Source organism: Capricornis sumatraensis, chromosome 5 (assembly GCF_032405125.1).
Source record: "Capricornis sumatraensis isolate serow.1 chromosome 5, serow.2, whole genome shotgun sequence".
Taxonomy (NCBI): domain Eukaryota; kingdom Metazoa; phylum Chordata; class Mammalia; order Artiodactyla; family Bovidae; genus Capricornis; species Capricornis sumatraensis.
In genome coordinates, this window is record NC_091073.1 from 25,411,802 (window position 1) to 25,432,894 (window position 21,093).

The window sequence follows — 21,093 nt, forward strand, 5'->3', positions numbered from 1 at the left end:
CTCTGTCCCCCGGGTAAGACCGCTATCCTTCCAGGTTTTCATTCTTTCCAGGAAAACTAACAAGCTGTTTCTCGTGGCACTTTCAAACAGGGAAGATCAAGACAGAGAGAAACTGTGGCCAGCAGGGATGGAGAGACTGGCAGATGAAATGATGGGGTTGATTGTTACCTGGACAGCTAATTTTTTTCCCCCTAAACGATGCACTAAACACTTTTAATTGTTGATCTCCTCCATCTGTTGCCAAGGAAAATGTCCTTCCTGGGAGGACGCATTTCCTGGATTTTCAGTAAGTTCTCTCAGGATCTCTACGATTTCTGAGATTCCGATTGCCCTCGGGCTGCAGGAAAGGGCGCAGGAGGTTGGTACAGGATGCTGAGCTTAGGCTGAGAAAGGATTGCCTCTTCGCTAGTAACTCCTGCCTGGTCACTTGGCCCCTCCCGGTTGGGGGCCCCGCCCCCTCCTCCGCCTCCCCGCAGAGCAAACCTTATAAAACCGCTGCGACCTGGGTCCATCCAATCGGTCTGGGTTCAGTCCGACTCGCAGGTCAGCGAGATCTCGCGCCCACTCCCCGGAACACCGCGTGCCCGAGTTATGGCCCAGGGGCTGTACCACGAGGAGTTCGCCCGCGCGGGCAAGCGGGCGGGGCTGCAGGTCTGGAGAATTGAGAAGCTGGAGCTGGTGCCGGTGCCCGAGAGCGCGTACGGCGACTTCTACGTCGGGGATGCCTACCTGGTGCTCCACACGACGCAGGCCAGCCGGGGCTTCACCTACCGCCTGCACTTCTGGCTGGGTAAGGGGCCAGCCGGCCGCGGGGCCGACTCGGGGAGGGGCGAGGCCGCCCGGGGATTGCGAGTGGCGGGCTGGGGGAGGCAGCGCTAGCGGGACCCCCCTGGAGACCCGTCGCGCCGGTTGCGCCCCGGCGGGCGCCCCCTCCAACTCTGGGGTTGGACACCTTCCCCTCGCGAGAGTCCGCGCCTGCAAACGCGGCAGCGAACGCAGGGCGCGGCGAAGTGGGGGCGCAGGCTTACCTCCATCGCTTTGACCTTTGTCGAGTCCACCTCCCAGGTTTTGCAGCTGGTTCCTCTAGCTTCTCCCCCTTTCACCTTCCAGTCTCCAAACTCCCGCTTCCTCCCAGGGCGGCTGCCAGCCGCGCCCTGGGGCCGGCCAAGTGAGGCTCACCTTCCGACAAGTTCATTCCTGGTTTCCCTGTCAGCAAGGAGATGAAGTCAAACAAGTTTGTGGGCATTCGCCCGCAGCCGCGGGAAATCCTTTAAAAAAAAAAAAAAATATATATATATATATGTTTTGTTTTGTTTTGTTTTGCCTTGGACTCAGCTTAGCGTTCTCTAGTAATTGCAACGGTTAAGTAAGTTCTTGGCTGCTTTAAAAATCATATTACAAGCCTGCACCGCGCTGCTTGCAGCTTTGGTGAACAGAAATTCCTCTTGATTAGGATGCTGGCGGCCGTATCAATACAAAGTAAATAACTTTCTATGGCAGATTTTGTATTTAGATGAGTCGCTTTATAATGACTGTTTTCATATTTATTACTTACGTGTTTGAACAAGGACACAGTTTGAAACAAAACAGCTCCTTCATCGGTAGTAATTATTTTGGGCTTCACCCGCACCGGGCTCTTGGGACACTGGGCCTTGTGTGCTCTACTTTTTCCACCTTCTACTTTTACTGGTAAACATCCTGAATGTCTAACCTCTCCCTGTGAGATCCTGTGCCACTGGGCACACCCCGTCTAACAACACACCGATTATCTGAGCCTTATTGCCTTCGTTGAGAATCAGCTTGCCTCCCCTAGACTGGGTTTATTTTTAGTTTTATTCATTATGGGGAAAACACACAAAACCACATACATATACATTTTGAAGTCCCTGAAAGTCGTTTTTCCTTCCTAACGTTTGAAGATTTTGAGGCAAGATGGTAGAGAACACTGAGAAGTGATGTTCTCAATATTAGCCACCACCTGGAGCAAACACTTCCAAATGAGAAATCCATACAGGGAGACAGGACTGTTTCATTATAACATTTATTTGATACTAAAATTTTGTGCCTGCTTGAGGAGGCTGAGGCTGAGATCCAAATTCATTGTGGTTTTCTAGTGTAACGTCACTATTCCTTTTATCACAGACAATGATCTGTTTATGTTTTATACCAAGAATCACCCCACTGAAATCTTAATGAATAACTTATGTTCATGAATGAGTGATGCCACATAGAATAGTAATGCCTTCACCTTGGTCCTTCTGTTTAGAACTTAGTTCTGCAGTGAGTAAAAGTGTCATAAATGAATGAATGAATGAATCAGACTTCAGAAAGGGAAGAGAAACTAAACTGATGTAGTTCATCAGTTTCAAAAAATGTAATAGAAATACTTTGGGCAGAAACGTTTTATGATCTTAAAGATCTATAAAAACTGAACTTAATAGTGCGTTAATTAATAGGTTAATTCAGTAACTTTCAATGTGTCCAGCACTGTGTAAGGCATTTTTACATACGAATAACTTATGGAACTTCCCTGAAAGTTTACAATCTCAATAATGCAATAAAACAAAAGTGATAGAACACAGGTAAAATGTGATGAGCGCCAGTGAAGAGACACAAAGTGTCTGTGGTCACTGCGAAGCAGAAAAGCCTTGATGGAAAAAAAAGGAAAATGGGGGGAGTTGGGAGGGATTGTGCGATAGAAGCTCATGGGAAATGTGGAAAGTTTAGAGCACAGTAGCCAGCAGGACCTGTAAATATAACTAGATCTAAATTTGGGCTTCCCAAGTGGCACAGTGGTTAAAGAACCCTTGTCAATGCAGTAGACACAGGAGATGGGAGTTCGATCTCTGGGTTGGGAAGATCCCCTGGAGGAAGAAATGACAACCCACTCCAGTATTCTTGCCTGGGAAATCCCCTGGACAGAGGAGCCTGACAGGCTACCGTCCACGGAGTAGCAAAGAGTCAGATACAACTGAGCACAGGCACACCATTAGACCTAAATTTGGGTGAATTCATGAGGTTTGTTCAGAAAAACAGATTGAGAGCACCTTCCAAGAGGGAGAGCTGAAAGTTCAAGGGAAGAGAAAGCCTGACTAAAGAAAGTCAGTGGAGAGGAAGAGGAAAGAGAATAGAGTTAAAATCAGCCTGGAATGAGAAGGAGCATAGCGTAGAAATGAAGAAACAGGCCAGCTGAGAGGAAGAAAAGGGAAACAGGAAGAAGTGGGACCCCAAAGAGGAGAACAGAAGAAGAGTTATCTTCCCTGGCCTCTCCCTCAGTGTCTTTCCATAATACCCTTGCATATCTCAGATCTTTTTATTTGATTATTTTTTTTTTCTTTTACAAAGTAAGCATTTATTGCATGTAATTTAGAAGTTGTTACATTGGTTCTTCCTGAAAAAAATGTCAGCTTTGTACCTAGCAGTTTAAATGCATCTACCAACTAGTCTGTGCTGGGTGCTATATCAAGGCACTGAATCCAAAAAACGGGGTGAGAGTATATGACACACAATACGAAGAACTTATACACTGGCTGGGGAGGATGCTGAGAAACTGGAGCTTTATACATTGCTTGTGGGGGGGGGGTGGAATATAAAATGTACAACCATTATGGAAAAGACTTTGGCAGTTTCTTATGAAACTGAACATGCAACTTCCATGTGACCCAGTAGTTGCATTCACGGATATTTAATCCAGAGAAATTTCAGATTCATGCAAGAACCAACACATTGATGTCGTAGCAGCTTTGTTTGAATAGACAAAAATTTCAGTCAGCGCGCATAACTTTCAACAGGTTACTGATTAAACAAGTGGCACCTCTATACCAAGGACTAATACTCAACAACAAAAAGGAACAAACTTTTTTTTAAATTAATTTTTATTGGAGTATAGTTGCTTTACAATGTTATGTTAGTTTCTATTGTACAGCAAAGTGAATCAACTATACATATGTATATATATATATATATATATATATATACACATACTCTTTTTTTTTTTAATTTCCTTCCCATTTAGGTCACCACCAAGCACTGAGTAGAGTTCCCTGAGCTATCCAGTACGTTCTTATTAGTAATCTAGTATATACATAGTGTCAATAGAATATATGTGTCAATCGCAATCTCCCCATTCATCCCACTCTCCTTCCCCACGTGGTGTCCATACATTTGTTCTCTGTGGCTCTGTCTCTATTTCTGTTTTGAAAATAAGATCATCGATACCATTTTTCTAGCTTCCACATATACGAGCTAATATATATTTGTTTTTCTCTTTCTGACGTCACTCTGGATGAGAGCCCCAAACTCCAGATAAACACAAGTCAGATGAATCCCTTAGGGAATTATGCCTAATGGGAAGAAGAAAAACAACACCAGAAGGTCTGATGCTCTATGATTCTACTCATATAACAGTTAAAAAATCTAGATTCATTGCTACCAGAGGTTAAGGATGAGGTGAGGAAGGAGTGGTTCAGGTGGGAGGTGGGTGGAGTTTTAAAAAGGCACCATGAGGGATTTTTTGGTGATGGAACTATACAGTGTCTTGACTATGATGGTGGGTATGTAAATTTACACATGTGATAAAATTATATTTAATTAATGTACAAATGCAGATGACTACAAGTAAAATTGGGGAAATATGAAAAATGTAAGTGGATTGTATCAGTGTCAATATCCTGGTTGTGGCAGTCTGTGCTGTCCTGTACTTATATACTTATACTTTAATGTATGTATACTGAATTAGTGGGGAAGGCAATGGCACCCCACTCCAGTACTCTTGCCTGGAAAATCCCATGGACGGAAGAGCCTGGTAGGCTGCAGTCCATAGGGTCGCGAAGAGTCAGACACGACTGAACAAATTCACTTTCACTTTTCACTTTCATGCATTGGAGAAGGAAATGGCAACCCACTGCAGTGTTCTTGCCTGGAGAATCCCAGGGACGGGGGGAGCCTGGTGGGCTGCCGTCTATGGGGTTGCACAGAGTCGGACATGACTGAAGTGACTTAGCAGCAGCAGCGACATACTGAATTAGTATACATACAGTATACTAATTTAGTATACTAAACTATGCATACTAAAGTTTTACAAAATGTTCCATTTGAGGAAACTTGGTCTATTGATCCATCTGTCTATTCTTCAACCAGTACCATACTATCTTAATTAATTATTGTGCCTATATAAGAAAACTTAATATCATAGTTAGTTTTTTTACCTTATTTTTCTTTGTCAGGATTGCTTTAGCTACTCCAGGGACTATCCCTTTTCACATTAATTTTATAACAAATTCATGTGATCTGTAATAAACCTTGATATGATTTTGATAGGAACAGCATTAAGTCTATAGTTTAATTTGGGGAAAATTGACATATTTATTATATTACAAGACTTACAATTCATGAACACTGTCTTTACTAAGGTCTTTGATTTTTGTCATCATTTTGTAGTTGTTAGCATGTAGATCATACTTGATTTGTTAAACATATTCCTGAGTATTTCAATTTCTTTGAAGTGACTGAAAATGGTATTGTGCTTTCAATTCCAATTTCTGCATGTTCATTGTTTCTGTATAAAAATGAGACTGCTTTTTGTTATTGATTAATATTTATCATGCTATCTTGCTGAATGCATTTATTCTTAAGGGTTTGTTTTATTCTTAGGATTTTCTATGCAGATCATCCTGTCATTTCTAAATAGACACATTGTTTTATTCCTTTACAACCTCTATGTTTTTTATTTCTTTTTCCTGCCTTTCTGCAATAGTGAGAACTTCCCGTGTTATGTTCAGTAAGAGTACTTGCCTTGTTCCCCATCTTTGGGGGAAAGGATTCAGTCCTTGATCATTAAAAATTATGTTAGCTTTAGGTTTTTTGAAGATGCTGTTTATTTAAGTTGATAATTTTCCCCTGTATTCCAGACTTGCCGAGAGCTTTTATCATGAATGGATATTCCATTAACCTAGTCATTAAACCTCTCTTTTTATTATGTTTTATATATAAAATCATCACATCCTCAAAACAATTTCAGGAAGTTTACAGCATATGGCTTCCCAAGGTGCTCAGTGATAAAAGAATCTGCCTTCAGTGCAGGAGACGCAAATTAGATCCCTAGGTCGGGAAGATTCCCTTGAGAAGGAATTGACAACTCACTCCAGTATTGTTGCCTGGAAAATCCCATGGACAGAGGAGCTTGGCGGGCTTCAGTCCACGGGTGTTACAAAAAAGTCATACACGACTTGGAGGCTAAACATACAGCATATATACAAATAAAATATAACACAATATAATGTAAATAACGTAACATAAAACAATATAACATGAAAGGCATTGGGAAAATCAGCATGGGAAAAATAAATGAAGTCATAAGAACTCATTCCAAACACTCAATAGTTTTTGTACACTTATGAGAATTTCATCATGCTATAACTGATTTTGATTTTAGTTTTTATATTCAAAAGCTAGTATTGGTTTCATTAAGACCTTTCAGCCTTTTTAGAAGACTCTGGTTTACTCATACCGACATTCCCTGGCCTAGCACAGTTCATAGGCATCAACAAATTATAGGCTAATTTAATTAACTTACTTCCAGTTCATTCATTAATCACATACCTTTCCATTTGTATCTACCTCAAGAAACTCGGATTTCAACTTGTTCTCAAGTAAGAATATGTGTATCAGATGCATCATCCTGAACACCTTTCCTATTAAGGCTGATTTAAGTTTCCTCCCTTAACGTCTTTGCCTTCATTGATAATCTAATTTATGGGTGGGGAAGTGGATGGAAGAATGACACTCGAGCCCTTTCAGATTGCAAAATCGCATATGTTTTTTATGAGTGTTAAGTAATTTCTTTTGGCCACAACGAGTTCATAAAATTGATACCTAGCTACTGATTTTTTTTTCTGAGAAGATAGTACACCAGTCTTCTTTGAGAGTAAGAGAGGAGTTATAAATAAATCCAATTCTTTCTTTAATATACTTGACTGACTTCCTTTCTTCAACTTTAGTGAATACTCCTAGTTGGGGTTCCAGGTGAACTCTAGTATTGTTATAGCTTCTAAATATTTATGTGTCAATTATCCAGGGAGGAAAATTACATTCCCCAGTCACCTCAAACTTGCACTGCTCGTGAGAGTCTGAGTTTAAAAAATGCCTACCAGTATTGTAGTTTCTAAGATCTGTGCCTCAGAGTCACAGAAACCTATCTTAGTAACCTGGATTGTGTCTGCCAAAGATCAACTTTATGACCTCAAGGAAGTTACTTTTTCTGTCTAAGCCTCCATGTCCTCTGCTGTAACATGGTAGAAAATGATTTCTGCTGCATTGGGGCTATTTGAAGATTAAAGCAGATCATTAATGTAAAACACTAGCACAATGTCTGGCCCATAGCAAGGGTGCTATAAATGTATATTAGCTACTATTATTTCTAGAATCATTAACGGTTTTCATACAGGTTGCTGCTGCTAAGTCACTTCAGTCGTGTCCAACTCTGCAACCCCATAGACTGCAGCCCACCAGGCTCCCCCTCCCTGGGATTCTCCAGGCAAGAACACTGGAGTGGGTTGTCATTTCCTTCTCCAATGCATGAAAATGAAAAGTGAAAGTGAAGTCTCTCAGTTGCATCTGACTCTTCGCGACCCCATGGACTGCAGCCTACCAGGCTCCTCCGTCCGTAGGATTTTCCAGGCAAGAGTACCAGAGTGGGGTGCCATTGCCTTCTCCTTTCACACAGGTTAGGTATAGTAAAAGTTTTTAAATGTCCTATAAATTTTGAGGTCCTCTCAGGACTGTCCTGGTTCTGATCTTTGTGTACACCGAGGACACTGGGTCTTGAGAATTGGTGTTTTGACCTCAGTGAGGTTGCCTGGATCAGATCTGTATTAGAATTATGAAAATTAAATGCATGTTATATGTTAAATTCCCAGGATAATACTGCATATGTTAACATTCAAAAGATGTGAGCATGCTGCTTCTTTTATTCTCCCTTTTCCTTCAGAGAATATTATCTGATGCCAGTAAGATAATGAAGTGGGGACACTGGGACTCAAACACAGGGGAAAGCTTAAGATATGAGGGAAATAATCAGCTCTGTAGTCCTAGAAGCGATCTTTATGTTTATCTTAAGAACACAGTGTCTGGACTTAAAAAAAAGAGTATTGGCATATCCCAACAATCTGTACTGTTCTAGGATTTTATCGCTTAGGAGTGAATATGATTTGAACTTAATACATTTTTGTTGTTGTTCAGTTGCTAAGTTATATCTGACTCTTTTGTGACCCCATGGACTCTAGCCCATCAGGCCCTCTGTCCATGGGATTTTCCAGGCAAGAATACTGGAGTGGGTTGCCATTTCCTTCTCCAGAGGATCTTTCTGACCCAGGAATCGAACCCACATCTCCTGCATTGACAGATAGATTCTTTTGCACTGAGCCACCAGGGAAGCCTCATCTTTAAAACTGTCAAATCAGAAAAAGACAGATCCATCTCTTGATCTTAAACATGGTACTAAGGTAAATTGCTTGAGAAAATTGGATTCCAAAGATTACATGTGGAGAATTTTGAAGTATGACCATATTCCACTGAAGTTCAGAGAAGCCCAAATAAAAGAATTATGGACTGACTGACAGCTGTGTGTTGAGCTTTTTGAAAGGGCTATCTTATCTTGAAGATTATGACTTTGGAGGAACTAAGGTGCTTGGCAGTGGAAAGATTCAGAACATGTGGAATTCCTTAAAAATGTATTGACTTAATTATGCCTATGTTGCACATACTTATAAAAAAAAAAACCCTTTGTACTTTAAAAAATAGGAATAAGTTCAAGTTACATTAATTTTCCCATTTTCAAAGTGCTGTTTAGTTCTGGCCTATGATGTTTGTATTCCTTACAAATATTATTATATTGACATGCTAGAAATCTGGAGATTAATGCTGAGAAAAATGTTTTGACAGCCTGATCTTATCGACTGTACCAAATGAATCTGAATCCTACTGGAATATATTGTTATATCATCCTGAACATATTTGGACAGTGGTGATTCTTTTAAGGTTTTAAAAAAAAACTAGAAAGCAGGTACAGAGCTATTCTTTTAGTTATTAGAAAAATAGTATTTTATATTGCATCATTCCTGCTGAAAGATTGTTCTGTTGAAGAGGAACAATTTATACAAAAATTTATGGTTCAGTTCAGTCACTCACTCATATCTGACTCTTTGCGACCCCATGAATCGCAGCATGCCAGGCCTCCCTGTCCATCACCAACTCCTGGAGTTAAGTCGGTGATGCCATACGGCCATCTCATCCTCTGTCTTCCCCTTCTCCTCCTGCCCCCAATCCCTCCCAGCATCAGAGTCTTTTCCAATGAGTCACCTCTTCGCATGAGGTGGCCAGAGTACTGGAGTTTCAGCTTTAGCATCATCCCTTCCAAAGAACACCCAGGGCTGATCTCCTTTAGAATGGACTGATTGGATCTCCTTGCAGTCCAAGGGACTCTCAAGAGTCTTCTCCAACACCACACTTCAAAAGCATCCATTCTTTGGTGCTCAGCTTTCTTCACAGTCCAACTCTCACATCCGTACATGACCACTGGAAAAACCATAGCCTTGACTAGATGGACTTTTGTTGGCAAAGTAATGTCTCTGCTTTTTAATATGCTATCTAGGTTGGTCATAACTTTCCTTCCAAGGAGTAAGCATCTTTTAATTTCATGGCTGCAATCACCATCTGCAGTGATTTTGGAGCCCCCCCAAAATAAAGTCTGACACTGTTTCCCCAATTCCCCATCCATTTCCCATGAAGTGATGGGACCAGATGCCATGATCTTAGTTTTCTGAATGTTGAACTTTAAGCCAACTTTTTCACTCTCCTCTTTTACTTTCATCAAGAGGCTTTTTAGTTCCTCTTCACTTTCTGCCATAAGGGTGGTGTCATCTGCATATCTGAGGTTATTGATATTTCTCCCGGCAATCTTAATTCCAGCTTGTGCTTCCTCCAGCCCAGCATTTCTCAAGATGTACTCTGCATAGAAGTTAAATAAGCAGGGTGACAGTATACAGCCTTGACGTACTCCTTTTCCTATTTGGAACCAGTCTGTTGTTCCAGGTCCAGTTCTAACTGTTGCTTCCTGACTTGTATATATAGGCTTCTCAAGAGGCAGGTCAGATGGTCTGGTATTCCCATCTCTTTCAGAATTTTCCACAGTTTATTGTGATCCACACAGTATAATTCAAAGATAGTTTCTGAGTTTTCTGTCTCTCAGTTGACAAATGAGATACTGTCATTTGCTGTTTTAGGAAAGGAATGTACTCAGGATGAAAGCACAGCAGCTGCCATCTTTACTGTTCAGATGGATGACTACTTGGGTGGCAAACCTGTGCAGAACAGAGAACTTCAAGGCTATGAGTCTACGGATTTTGTTGGCTACTTTAGAGGAGGTCTGAAATACAAGGTAAGCAGCTCCCTCATTGTTTTATGACCCCCTTGAAGGCGATGGCACCCCACTCCAGTACTCTTGCCTGGGAAATCCCATGGACAGAGGAGCCTGGTAGGCTGTGGTCCATGGGGTTGCGAAGAGTCGGACACGACTGAGCAACTTCCCTTTCTCTTTCTCTTCCTATGCATCCTTGATAAAATAAAAGTTCATTGAGGGCAGGTTTTTTTTTTTTTTAATTGGAAGATAATTGCTTTACCCTATTGTGTTGGCTTCTGGCATACAGCAATGTGAATCAGCCGTAAGTATACACATGTCTTCTTCCTCTTGAACCTCCCCTCCGTGCCCCCACCAGCTCATCCCACCCCTCGGGTTGTCACAGAGCACCGGGTTGAGCTCCTTGTGCTTGTACAGCAGCTTCCCATGGCTGGCTATTTTACTCATGGTGGTATATGTCAATGCTACTTAAACCGAGTGAAGTAATTCAGAAAGAGGGCGGGGTATTTCGTTTTCATTTAAATCTATTTTGTTCACTGATATAGCCCCAGGACTCTCTGGACACATAATAGGTACTTGATAAATGTTTGTGGAATATATGGTATAATGTGTGACATATTCTGACTTAATCTCATTTGGCAGGGTAATTTTTAATGAAGTTAAGTAAATATAGGCAACATGGACATTAATAGTGTTATCTTTTGCTATTCTAAAGAATCTCTGAATTTGCTACAAATAACCCATGACTCTGGAATTTCAGTTGTTCTGGAACATATGAATGCAGTATTTATAGCAATTATAACTTCAGTGAATACATAGAACTATACATGCATTTCCCAAATAGCTTAGTTTGATCTTAGAAATGTTGCAAATGAAACCACTGAATTGAACATACGTGTGGTTCAGCCTCAAACTCCTACACATATACTGGCATACACACATTACCCTCACCCCCGCCCCCGCCACACACACACACACACACACACACACACACACACACACACACAGAGTCACAGAGTTTATGTGTTTTAGCCTGAAACTCATCATCAAATGACTTTACTTTGGAAATAAACAAGTAAAATATCAGATAATTCACTATCTCTATACCTTTAAGGCAACTTTCAGTAAAGGATAGCTTTTTTGGGAATTCTCTCAGTGACCCTTGCAGATTGTCCATCTTTCATTATTCCCCATGCCCCTGAGAATGTTCAGTTAAAGTGTGAAGAATACCTTCCCGACAAACACCCCAGAAACAGTCTTTTTTAAAATCAAACGTGCTTTGGCAGCAGTCTGTGAGACCCTACCACCTCACCCCTCCAGTATATTAGCCCTGTGGAGACCTTAAACTTCAGAAGTAAACTACTAAACTAGAATTCTGACTCTAGTCTAGAGACTATTAAATATGAAACTATTCCTTTTATTTAATTCACTCGAGTTACTTTTATGTCAAATGATCCTGAAATATACTGTATATTAGTGAATCCAAGATTTAGAGTAAGCTGGGGCTTGTATTACTAAATGCATGTACTGTACCATCATCCTGGTTATGAACCCATTTCTGTCACATGTAGCTTGTTTGCCTCAGGAGAAACAGGTTTTCTGTGCTCAGTTTCCTCAAATGTGCAACAGGGTAACAACAGCTTTCTTGTGTAGGTATCATAAGGATTAGATTAAATGATAAAAATGTGTATGTTATAGTGCATATGCAGTCATTTGAGATTCATGCTTATTAATTCTTCTGGTATTAGTGGGTCTTCTGAAATCAAATTTCTGGAAATTAGTGGACATGACAAAAGTAATTTTACAGTTATTGAATAATTGTCTTCTAATTGTCAACATTAAAAGCACCACAAATCAGCATTTTTGAGAAAGAGGATATTTGCACATAGAGGTCAAATTTATCAGCAAAAAAATCAGTTTACTATCTTATCATTAGTGACATTAACCAGATGGTAACATGTGTAGTTGTAGCTAGACTTGATAGGAGATGTGGAAACAGAGATCATTTTACCACCCCCCGGAACAGCAAAGATTATTATTATTATGTTATACTTAATTTCATGCTTTTAGGGATGTACTAAGCACTTCGCATGTGTCATCTCATCTAATTAAAAAAAAAAAGCCCTGTAGTACAGTTTCTATCATTAGCATCCTATTAAGATAAGTAAGTGGAAGCTTAGAGAGCTTGATTTGTGAAGGTCTCATAGGTGCTATATGACTGAATTGGGTGACCGACTCCAGTGCCTAAGCTAGAAACCATGATATTAATGATGCTTTCAATATAAGTAAATGGTTCAAATGTCTGGATGAATTTTTTATTTAAGAACACTCTTTGAAAGGATATTGTGTCTATTTGAAATGAGTAAAACTTGGCAAAGTCTACCATTACCAAATCAGCAATGGTCCCATTTAGTTGCCATATGTAGTATAAAGATGTAGCTAGGAAATGTTGAGACCATCTTCCCATGTCCCATGTCATTTAATTGTCTTGTGGTTTTTTTTCTCTGTGAAGTTTTATAGGGAGTTGGGGAGGAGTTATACAGGATTAATTACTTACTACTGCTTCCTTTTATTATATCTCTGGCTAAGCCCCTTTCCCAGCTTGAACAAGACCCAGCCCCAACTGTGGTTGTAAATAGCAACAATTAGACATCTGTCAGCCAGTAAAACAGTATTTATGGTGCCCTTGGTTTAGAAGATTATTCACCTTGCTTTCATTCTGTAAAGTAGGTAGAAGGAGACTGGGTGTTTCTAGGGTTCGTTCAAGCAATGTTCACAGAAGAAGTAATTACTTTCTGATATGGATATATGTGAAACTTGTTTTTTGGTCATTTTTGGCATCAAATATTAGAGACAAAATTAATTTTTAAAATACCATTAAATGTTCACAGGCTATATATATATATATCACTCTGATAGTTCACTGTATGAAATTATCCTAATATTATATATTTATTTTCAGCCTAAGTCAACTCTATACTTTATGACTTTTTTCAGAGCACAGTGTTCTTACACTATTTTTTGTTATCAGATCACAGTATAATTCTTATTTTAAAAAATTAAAATGGCCAAGCATAAGTAATATGTAGATGAAAAACTTTATTTTTATTGTATACTACTTTGTGCTGTCAAGAAATATGGCGATCCTTTTAAAATTATGAACTGGGAAATTATTATGTGTTTGTAAAAGCTTGTGGTTATAGTTATCCTGAAGTCAATATTTAAGCCTGTACTAATAAAACTTTTATATTCATGAGGGCCTTTTGGAAAAGCGGAGAAGTCTAAAAGTCATTGGAAATTTAAAGAATGTGCTATTAATTATATATGAAGCTTGACCTCTTTCTTTGTATATGTTGATGTAATAAACTTGAAATTTGGATTATTTAATAGACTTCATTTTTCAAAGATTTTGTTTGATGTGAGCCATTTATTTTTAAAGGCTTTATTGAATTTGTTACCATATTCTTTCTGTTTTATGTTTTTGGTTGTTTGGCCCTGAGGCTGTGGGATCTTAACTCTCCAACCTGGGATTGAACTCGCACCCCTGCATTGGAAGGCAGAGTCTTAACCACTGGACTCTGGGGAAGTCCCATATAGACTTTTTATACTGCTAATTTTCTTTCCATATTATCATGGGAGGACTTTGATTAATAAATAACAGATTTATTTCCACTACACCTTTATTTTGCAAATTCAGTTCAGTTCAGTTCAGTCGCTCAGTTGTGTCCGACTCTGCGACCTCATGAATCGCAGCACGCCAGGCCTCCCTGTCCATCACCATCTCCTGGAGTTCACTCAAACTCATGTCCTTCGAGTTGGTGATGCCATCCAGCCATCTCATCCTCTGTCATCCCCTTTTCCTCCTGCCCCCAATCCCTCCCAGCATCAGAGTCTTTAATTATGGAAGTAAATAAATATTGTTGTACCTAACATTTTAATTCAAGAAAAGAATGAAAAGCTTGAAAAAGTTGAAAGCTAATTTCAAATGATGCAAGAAGACGTGCTTGATACAGTTCATCTTTTTTCGTCACCATTTCTTAGTTCAACGTGGTTGGACTTTGATTTTCTTTTTGTTTTGATGGGGATAAGCAACCAATTTAGACTGTAAATACTTAGGCCTGGCATGTTTTGTAAACTCTTTTTACCTAAATAAATAGATAAATAAGACAGGTGATTACTTAATGTAAAATCAAGGACTAAGATTAGAAGCAGCCCATACCTGGCAAGCACTCAGGTCCTTCCTCTGTCTTGAGGCTGTGACCGTGGGAATTTCATGCTGCCTGGTTCCCGGGCCCCCTTCGTGTATGCTTGTGACCTCTGACTCTCTAACCTCCTATCACCTTTTCCTCTGAAATCCTTATCTGCCTTCTCATTCAGTGTTTTGAGAATCATTAGTTCCCCAAAGGAAAAGAATAACAACTCTTTTCTGTTTATTTAGCAGATTTTATATATTGAGGTATTAACTGGAATGGTTAAAATAGGAAGGACAAAGCCTAAAATAAAACAATTACCTATTGATTTGCCTGTTGGAAATTCTCTTCTGTGTATTTAATTTTTCACACGCACTTGGCTGTTTTCTCTTGGCCTAGCAGGCAGTTTGGTACCAACACCAGCGGTTTTCTAAGCTGCCGTGTCAAAGCCTCATCTGTTTTGTTTTGTTTTCTTTCTCTCACTGATCAGGCTGGAGGTGTGGCGTCTGGATTCAATCATGTGCTTACAAATGACTTGACCGCTCAGAGGCTCCTGCATGTGAAAGGTCGCAGAGTTGTCAGGGCCACGGAAGTTCCCCTGAGCTGGGACAGTTTCAACAAGGGTGACTGCTTCATCATTGACCTTGGCGCTGTAAGTTTTATGCTTACCTGGAGATGTCTAGGGGAAGGTAGATTATCTTCAGATCAAATCAGATGTATGTGTTGTGGAAGATACTCACTTTTTCTGCACACTAGAAAGTGGTCATGGCTACGTGAGATGCAGTCATATCATATGACTAGTTGGCAAGTATTTAAATGACACATAAAACTTCAGAAGTTTTTATTTCTTTTGATAAACTTAATTAGAATGGAGCAATGATTTAGTTCTTCCTTCCATAGAACAGAAATTGAATAATTCTTAATATATTTCCCCTTCTTCTTGAACAGAGCTTCCTCTAATTATTTTTGTCCTGAAATGTGTGTGGGAAAACATTGCTTGAGGGGGAAATTGATTCCCCCAGGAAGCAAAGATTCTAGAATTTAGCATGGACGTAGGATGAGCGTAAATAGCCTGCCTGAAGGGTGTAGGGAAAGTGTTTCAACAAATACTAATATATTCCATATATCCACACACATAGCACTATTTCGTACTTGTTAATTCTCTCAGAATTGTTAGAAAAGGCACAAGTACCAATGTCAAGCATTATTTTAGTGGGATGGGCAATATCTGACTTAAGTCTTTAAAACTTTGTAAGGTTTCAAAAGTAGAAGGGGAAAAAAAAGTAGAAATAAAGGGTATTTCCTGCTATTGGAAACCATGTGCAGTGGCAGGGTTGCCCTTTTCTTCTCCAGGGGATCTTCCCAAACCAGGGATCAAACCCATGTCTCCTATATTGCAGGTGGATTCTCTACCACTGAGCCACGAGGGAACAGTGATTCCTACCTAAGTATTTTGTTTTTCTGCCTCTCCTTAGGCAGTATGTTGGGGAAGAGCATCAGTCAGAGGCCAAAAGAGTTTATTTCATGTATATAGAGAGAAGTGATACTAAGGAATATAAAAATGGAACTACACAAAACTCAGTGTGAGCAGTGTTAAGCTGGCAGGAGCACAGAAATTGAATATGCTAAGGTTGTAAATGGTTTGGAAAATGACCCAAATTTTAAACTGCATTGGGTTCTCTAAGAGTCACCTCTACTTTTATCACTACTAGTGTATAATCTGACTGTCTTAGATTGTACTAGCTGTGTGCATAGTTGAGAGTATGCTGCTAATGCCCAAAGTACAATTTCCAGTGTCACATTTAGACACCTACACGCAGAATGGCAGTATTCTTGCTCTGTATTTCACAGTGAATTTCATGGAAATGTCCTTTTCAACTTTAGATGCTATCCTGTTGCCCTAACCAGACTTCCTAACCAGAAGTCCTAACCTTCATATCTAGGCAGAAAACAGATAACTATTCTCTCTCTCCACTCACCAGCAAGCAAAATCTTGACATACAAACAGATGATCTGGTGTATTAAGCTGTGCATTTCCAAAGACAGTCACAGCACTTGGAATCTCTCACAGCTAATGTACAATGATTAATTTTCTCTCTTAACTATTTATATTTTATAGCCTTTTATCCCTTTATAATTTACAAAGTATTTTTATATATAAGGTGATATGGTTCATGGAGAAAGTGGACCTCAGTTTTCATCAAGTTGAATATAATCTCAGGTTCTCATCTATAAATTTGGGTATTTGATTAGATGTGCTCTGGGGTCCGTAAATACTTCCCATTGATAATGTAATTCATCATTGCTATTACTTGAAAATATTTCTTCCCTAAAAAAATTTTTTTATATATAATGTATTTGCTTTGCAAGTGCAATAATCTCTTTGTCATGAATAGTGTCCAGTTGAACTTTCCAACTCTCTACTCTTTGATGTTGAGCAAGTCATTAACATCTTTGAGCCGTAACTTCCTTGTTTTTTTTTTCATCTTGACTGTGGTTTCTAGTGACATACTGATCTCAGCTGATGATGATTCAGTCCCGTCTGACACACAATCATATCTGAAAATGGCAGTTACCATCCCAGTTTCCAGGAAAAACCACCTTAGAAGATGTGAGAAAGTCACTTGCGTTAAAGCAGGTTGAGCAGCGATCTGGGATGAGACCTGAATCTTTCTATTCATAGTTTACATCCTTTGCATTCTATGAAGTGTGGTATGGCTCTATACCAGAGTATCTTGCAACAGTTTCAGAATCTGCTTAATTCAGAATAGATTATGTCTAATCTGGCTTAGAATCTACTGATATTAGTATTAATAATGAAATTATTTGGCTTCCCTGGTGATTTAATGGTAAAGAATTTGCCTACAGTATAAGAGACACGGAGATGCAGGTTTGATCCCTGGGTTCAGAATATCCCCTGGAGGAGAAAATGGCAACCTACTCCAGTAGTCTTGCCTGGAAAATCCCATGGACAAAGGAGCCCAGTGGGCTATAGTCCATGGGGTTGCAAAAGCGTTGGACACGACTGAGCAACTAAACAACAATGAAATTGCTTATTATTTTATTGAATAAGTATTGAGTTTCCACAATGGGCTGCATAGTTCAGTGCTGTGCTAGACTGATTATAGCTCTGGTAACATGCTGTCTTCCCATAGGTAATACCTGTCATAGGAATATTCCCCATAAATCCAGGCTCATGTCATAGGGAAGAGTCTCTATAAAAGGTTCAAGGACATTGATCTATTTAACAGTAAATTTTCTTTATTTTATGTAGTTAATATTTCCATTGACTTTCAAGTTATCTCCTGCTCTCGTGGCTGATTGGAGACATTTGGGATAATTTTCTTACATACTTGAAGCTGATTCCCTCTTATGTCGTGAAAATTTCCCACCACTCCTAGAGATATCCTAGTAGGATTCAAGCTCTGAATTCCTAAGTATTTTAGAAAAAACACCCACATGACCTGTGTTTATATTACTGACCTTTAACCAGTTGGTATGTTGCCAAAAGTTTCTAAAAGGTGATAAGATCTTGCAATTACCTTGGGGACTTTATTTTTGGGGTGTGTCACAGTCAGCCAAGAAGAATGGATTCAAAATCTCTGTCATAATATTTCAATAGCAGTTATTGAGGTAACTATTTCATGACCACTTTCTGCTTTAGTGGGCACAAAGGGAAGCCAGTGGTGTTACTTCGAGTGTTTCATGACCCAGGTATGAAGAAGATAGGTTGAACATCTCAAGCTGTCATTCAGCTAAAGCCACATGGCCAACACTAAGGTTATGGGTATAACCTACATCCTGTATCTTGATTGTTTTTGAGGGAAGTGAGCTTTTTTTTCTTGGATAAACAATCACTAGTATTAAGGTGATGTGGCATATACCTTAGTAACATTTGGTGTGATAGGATTTTAGACTACAGTAAATATTCCCTAGGGGCTTCCTTCCCTGGTGGCTCAGCAGCAAAGAACCTGTCTGCCAGTGCAGGGATGCGGAGTCGATCCCTGGGTCAGGAAGATCCCCTGGAGAAGGAAATGGCAACCCGCCCCAAGATTTCTTGCTTGGGAAATCCCATGGACAGAAAAGGCTGGCAGGCTATAGTCCATGGGGTCGCAAAAGAGTCGGACCTGATTGCGTGACTGCACAACAATGACAAAATATTCCCTAGACATGACAGCGTAATTTTTTCAACCTAAAGCATGAAATTGTAAAATTATTCATTTAATCACTTTGGAAGTTAAGAGAATTATCGTTTTAGGGGATGATTTGGATAAATTGTCTTATATTTAGTGTATTTTCAGTAAATAATATGAGACATGGCTAGATTTCAGCAATTTGGAATTTACCGAATTATTGGAAAAATGCTTTTGAAATATATATTTTAATGTTGCTGAATTTATGAATCAGTACTCTCCCACTATTTTTAAAGATATGAGGAATTTGGAGACATTAATGACATCACAGCTTAATATTGCAACAGAACATCTGTAACCCGAGAATGTGAGTGATAATGAAAAAAAGCCCATGTTCTCAAAGTTTGGCATCTGAAGTTAACTCTTTTAGAAGTGTGTTATCAGAGCCAGCCACTAGTGGAGAATTAGGTTTCAGAGAAATAGGAATCTGTGCTGAATTTTTTTTTTTCTTGTTGATTATCCATTTTACTCATTTTAAAAAATTTATTTATTTTAGATGGAAGGATAATTGCTGTGGTGGGTTTTCAATCATGCTGTTCTGCACGTTCTGTTCCCTTGTTAACTTACTTGGGGAGTTACGCAGTGTTGCCCTACTGCCTTGCTATTTATAAGCTATCCTGCCCTCTCATAGTCACCTGCTTCAAGAAAGCAGCCTACACTTCCTCATTGACCAGACCTGGCCTTCAACCCACGTCTTCTGACTTTCACTCCCACCGTTTCTTTGAAACTGTGCTTCCTATGAGCATCAATGCCTTCTGCTAAATCCAGTGAACTCATCCTTCTACGAGCCTTCTGTGCTGCAGTTGACACTGCGTTTTGTCATTAAAGCGCATCAGATTATCCCACCCACCCCCTCCCCCATCCCAGAGGAAGGGTATGGAATGTTAATGGCCTGGGATGGGGAGAGGGCTGAGAATGAAAGCGTGAGTCTGGCTTGCAGTCTTCAGCCTCCCTCCTCTTTAACCTTACTAGAACCACTGACATTTCACTGAATCTTAAGTGCTGGGCTTTGACCTCTATCCTAAGGCATTTGCTGGAACGTATCCTCACTTTGGTCTTCTGAGATGCCCACATCTCCACGGCAAGGCCCTTCCCAGTTCTGTCAGCCGCAACTGTACCCACCCTTAGGCGTTCTGCTTAGTTTTTCCTATGCCACATAAAAGTTTCGGGAACAGCGTGTCCAAGTTGTTGCCAATACCCGTTAGTCCAACTGCCTGGACACTGTCCAGAGTTGTTTCTGCTCTCCTGCTCAGCATCACAGATAAATGTATGACAAACATGTAGGACAAGAAGTTTACCAAGCTCTTCTCAAAGATTCATTGCACCTGGTCATGTTTCCTCGTCTGCTTGTAATGACCTACTTTTTTTGGACCAGACAAACTAGTCTTACACTGTTTTACACTGCTGCCCTCGTGCACTCTAGTCCCTAAGGCCAAGACCCTCGTTCTTGATATACAGATCTGACTTTCTAGACCACATCCTCACTCCTCCCCTGCAAAACCCTTAACTCTGGCAAAATCAAGTTTCTTTTAAATTAAAATTTTGTTGGCTTTCAGACTTTTGTCTCTAGTGTGACTTAAGGAGGCTAACTTTAAAACTGAAAACTGAGCAGAATGGTCTTTGTTCTGGATACGTTTTCCTTACTCCAAAGTACTCCACTAGATCTACTGGGGACAAGAGGAAGAGAAATGGGAAAGATCAACCTAATTGTAAATCTGTAGAATTTACTCTGCAGTAAAACTATGGACGAATGGCATTTAGTGTGTTCTTAGCATGTGTTGGGTGTTTGGAATATCAAGATGAAAACCAGATAGCCTTTGACCTCAAGGTGCTGTGAAGTGGTGAGAGACACAAACACATACACAAATCAGAGTATGATCAGGTAGAATGTTAGAAGCGCTGGAATAGAGCTACACGCGTGCTGTAACTGGAGAATCTATGATCTCAAGGTATTAGGAATTATATTTTAATTCTCAATCATGGTTTCACACTGGAATCATTTAGAAGAGGTTTTAAGAGTACTGATACCTGTGATTTGATTCCTGAAATTCTGATTTTAAGGTTTTGGAATGGGCCTTTGGTATAAGTTCTTTTTTTTTTTTTTTTAATTTTTAACTTTTTTTGGCTGTGCCACATGTCACATGGAATTTTAGTTCCTTGACCAGTGATGAAACCCGTGTTTCTGCATTGGAAGTGGGAAGTCTTAACCACTGGACTGCCAAGGAAGTCCTGATGTAGATTCTTTCTAAGCCCCGCCCCCAGATTATTGAACATTCCCATTTCAATATGGGAACTG

General features: G+C 39.8%; 1 protein-coding gene across 1 annotated transcript in view; it reads left to right on the top strand.

Annotated features, from left to right (window-relative positions):
• Positions 1–591: 591 nt before the first annotated feature.
• The window catches only part of SCIN (scinderin), a 78,431-nt gene continuing 57,929 nt past the window's right edge, over positions 592–21,093 (top strand). The window contains exons 1-3 of the mRNA XM_068972613.1: positions 592–790; positions 10,281–10,435; positions 15,095–15,256. Coding sequence (XP_068828714.1) covers positions 592–790; positions 10,281–10,435; positions 15,095–15,256 — 516 coding nt within the window. The remainder of the gene's footprint in view (positions 791–10,280; positions 10,436–15,094; positions 15,257–21,093) is intronic.